At 37.0% G+C, this 1,714-nt stretch overlaps 1 protein-coding gene across 1 annotated transcript in view; it reads left to right on the forward strand.

The window, feature by feature from the left end:
• Nucleotides 1-594: 594 nt before the first annotated feature.
• Nucleotides 595-1,714, forward strand: part of LOC103261607 (guanylate-binding protein 6-like) — a 16,959-nt gene continuing 15,839 nt past the window's right edge. The window contains 2 exon segments of the mRNA XM_021712964.1: nt 595-647; nt 840-1,036. Of these exon segments, the coding sequence (XP_021568639.1) occupies nt 610-647; nt 840-1,036 (235 nt within the window). The 5' untranslated portion in view covers nt 595-609.

Genomic DNA, 1,714 nt, shown 5'->3' on the forward strand with positions numbered 1-1,714 from the left:
GTATAAATACCACATTTTAAAAAATGTATTCATCTGCTGATGGCAACTTAGGTTGACTCCATGTCTTGGCTGTTATGAGTAAAGATGCAAAAAACATGGGAGGAAAAATATCTCTTTAACATCCTCATTCTATTTTCCTTGGATATGTACCTAGGCATCTGGCTCCAATTTCTGGTTTTAAGTCTTTAATCCATTCTGAGTTGATTTTTGTGTGCAGTGAGGGTCAAATATCGCTCTTGTGTGTGTGCATATTCAGTTTTTCCAGCATTATTTGTTGAAGATATCATCCTTGCTCCACTGTGTGTTCTTGGCACTCATGTCAAATAAAACTCTTTAAAAGTTAGAATCCTTTTATATATCAAGAAATTGTGATCATAAGAAATATTATTATAATTGTCAAAAATGTTATTTGCATTCTTATCTGTCTTCTTTGTACAGTGAATACATTAGCTGAAATCATACACGAAAGACTGGTAAGTCTCAGGGAATTTCTAAAGCATAAGCTCCTAGGTCCTTTGCTCTAATGTGCTTTTTAAGAGTGACTCCAAGAATGATTCCTGGATCTTTGCCCTGGCTGTGCTTCTGAGTAGCACCTTTGTCTACAACAGCATGAGCACCATCAACCACCAGGCCCTGGAGCAGCTGCAGTATCCTTCCAGGGACCAAATCACCAAGTTTCATGGAGTTGATGGGAATGGAGATCAAATAGTTTCCTCCTTCCCTTCCATTTAGTTGCCTTCAGTTGAGCAAAGGGATCCCAGAGACGGTTTATAATATTCCTGATGAGAGAAATATGTGAATTGTGAGCAGGCATTTCATTTTCCTTAGCCAAGTCATAGCTATGTGACAGAGCTCACAGAATTAATTAAGGCAAAGTCCTCTCCATGACCTGATGGAGTAGAAGATTCTACAGAGTTTGTAAGTTTCTTTCCCGACTTTATCTGGATTGTTCGGCATTTCACCCTGGAGCTAAAGCTGGACCTTGCCCTAATTACAGAAGATGAGTACCTGGAGAATACTTTAAGGCTGATTCCAGGTATGAGAACATGACCTGGGTGGTGGGTGGTTCAGTCAGGAGTGGGATCTGCTCAACACTGTGCAACATCTCTGGAGCTGCATTCGTCTTTGAGACTACAGTGAGATCTGCAAAAATGAGGACTGGGGGGGTGGGTTGAAAATCTCTAGGGACTAGAGTTTAAGTTCATTTAAAAAGAGTAGAACCTAGTGTAGAATGAATTTATTCAAAACTAACTTATTCTTTATACCATTTGTACTCTAGCATTCAGATTGCAATGGGTGCTAACACTTTCTAAAAAGCAGATACCTGTGATCCCTACTTTCATTCTGTATTTCTGTGTTTAAGAACACAATTGACCAGACAGTTGTTTGACATGAAATTACAATCTAACAAAAAATATGTCACACAGTTAGATCTTATTTTTCTCATGGAGAGTTGTACTTTATAATACCTATATAGTTATATCATCTACAAAAAATGATTTTATGTTGTAAATAAACCTGAAGAAGCTTATGCCTTCATAGTCTACTCCTTTTCAAAATTTCTTTTTATTATTATATTTTATTTTATTTTATTATTTTTTATTAATCAATATTTTTTATTTTGGTATTGTGGGGTACAGTTAAGGGTTAGGTATATAAATATGTTTCGTTCAGGCACCCTTGTTGATAAGGGGTGTCTCCCCATCCCCAGACA

This window comes from Carlito syrichta, unplaced genomic scaffold (assembly GCF_000164805.1).
Source record: "Carlito syrichta isolate Samal-C Ts95f unplaced genomic scaffold, Tarsius_syrichta-2.0.1 Scaffold303801, whole genome shotgun sequence".
NCBI lineage: Eukaryota > Metazoa > Chordata > Mammalia > Primates > Tarsiidae > Carlito > Carlito syrichta.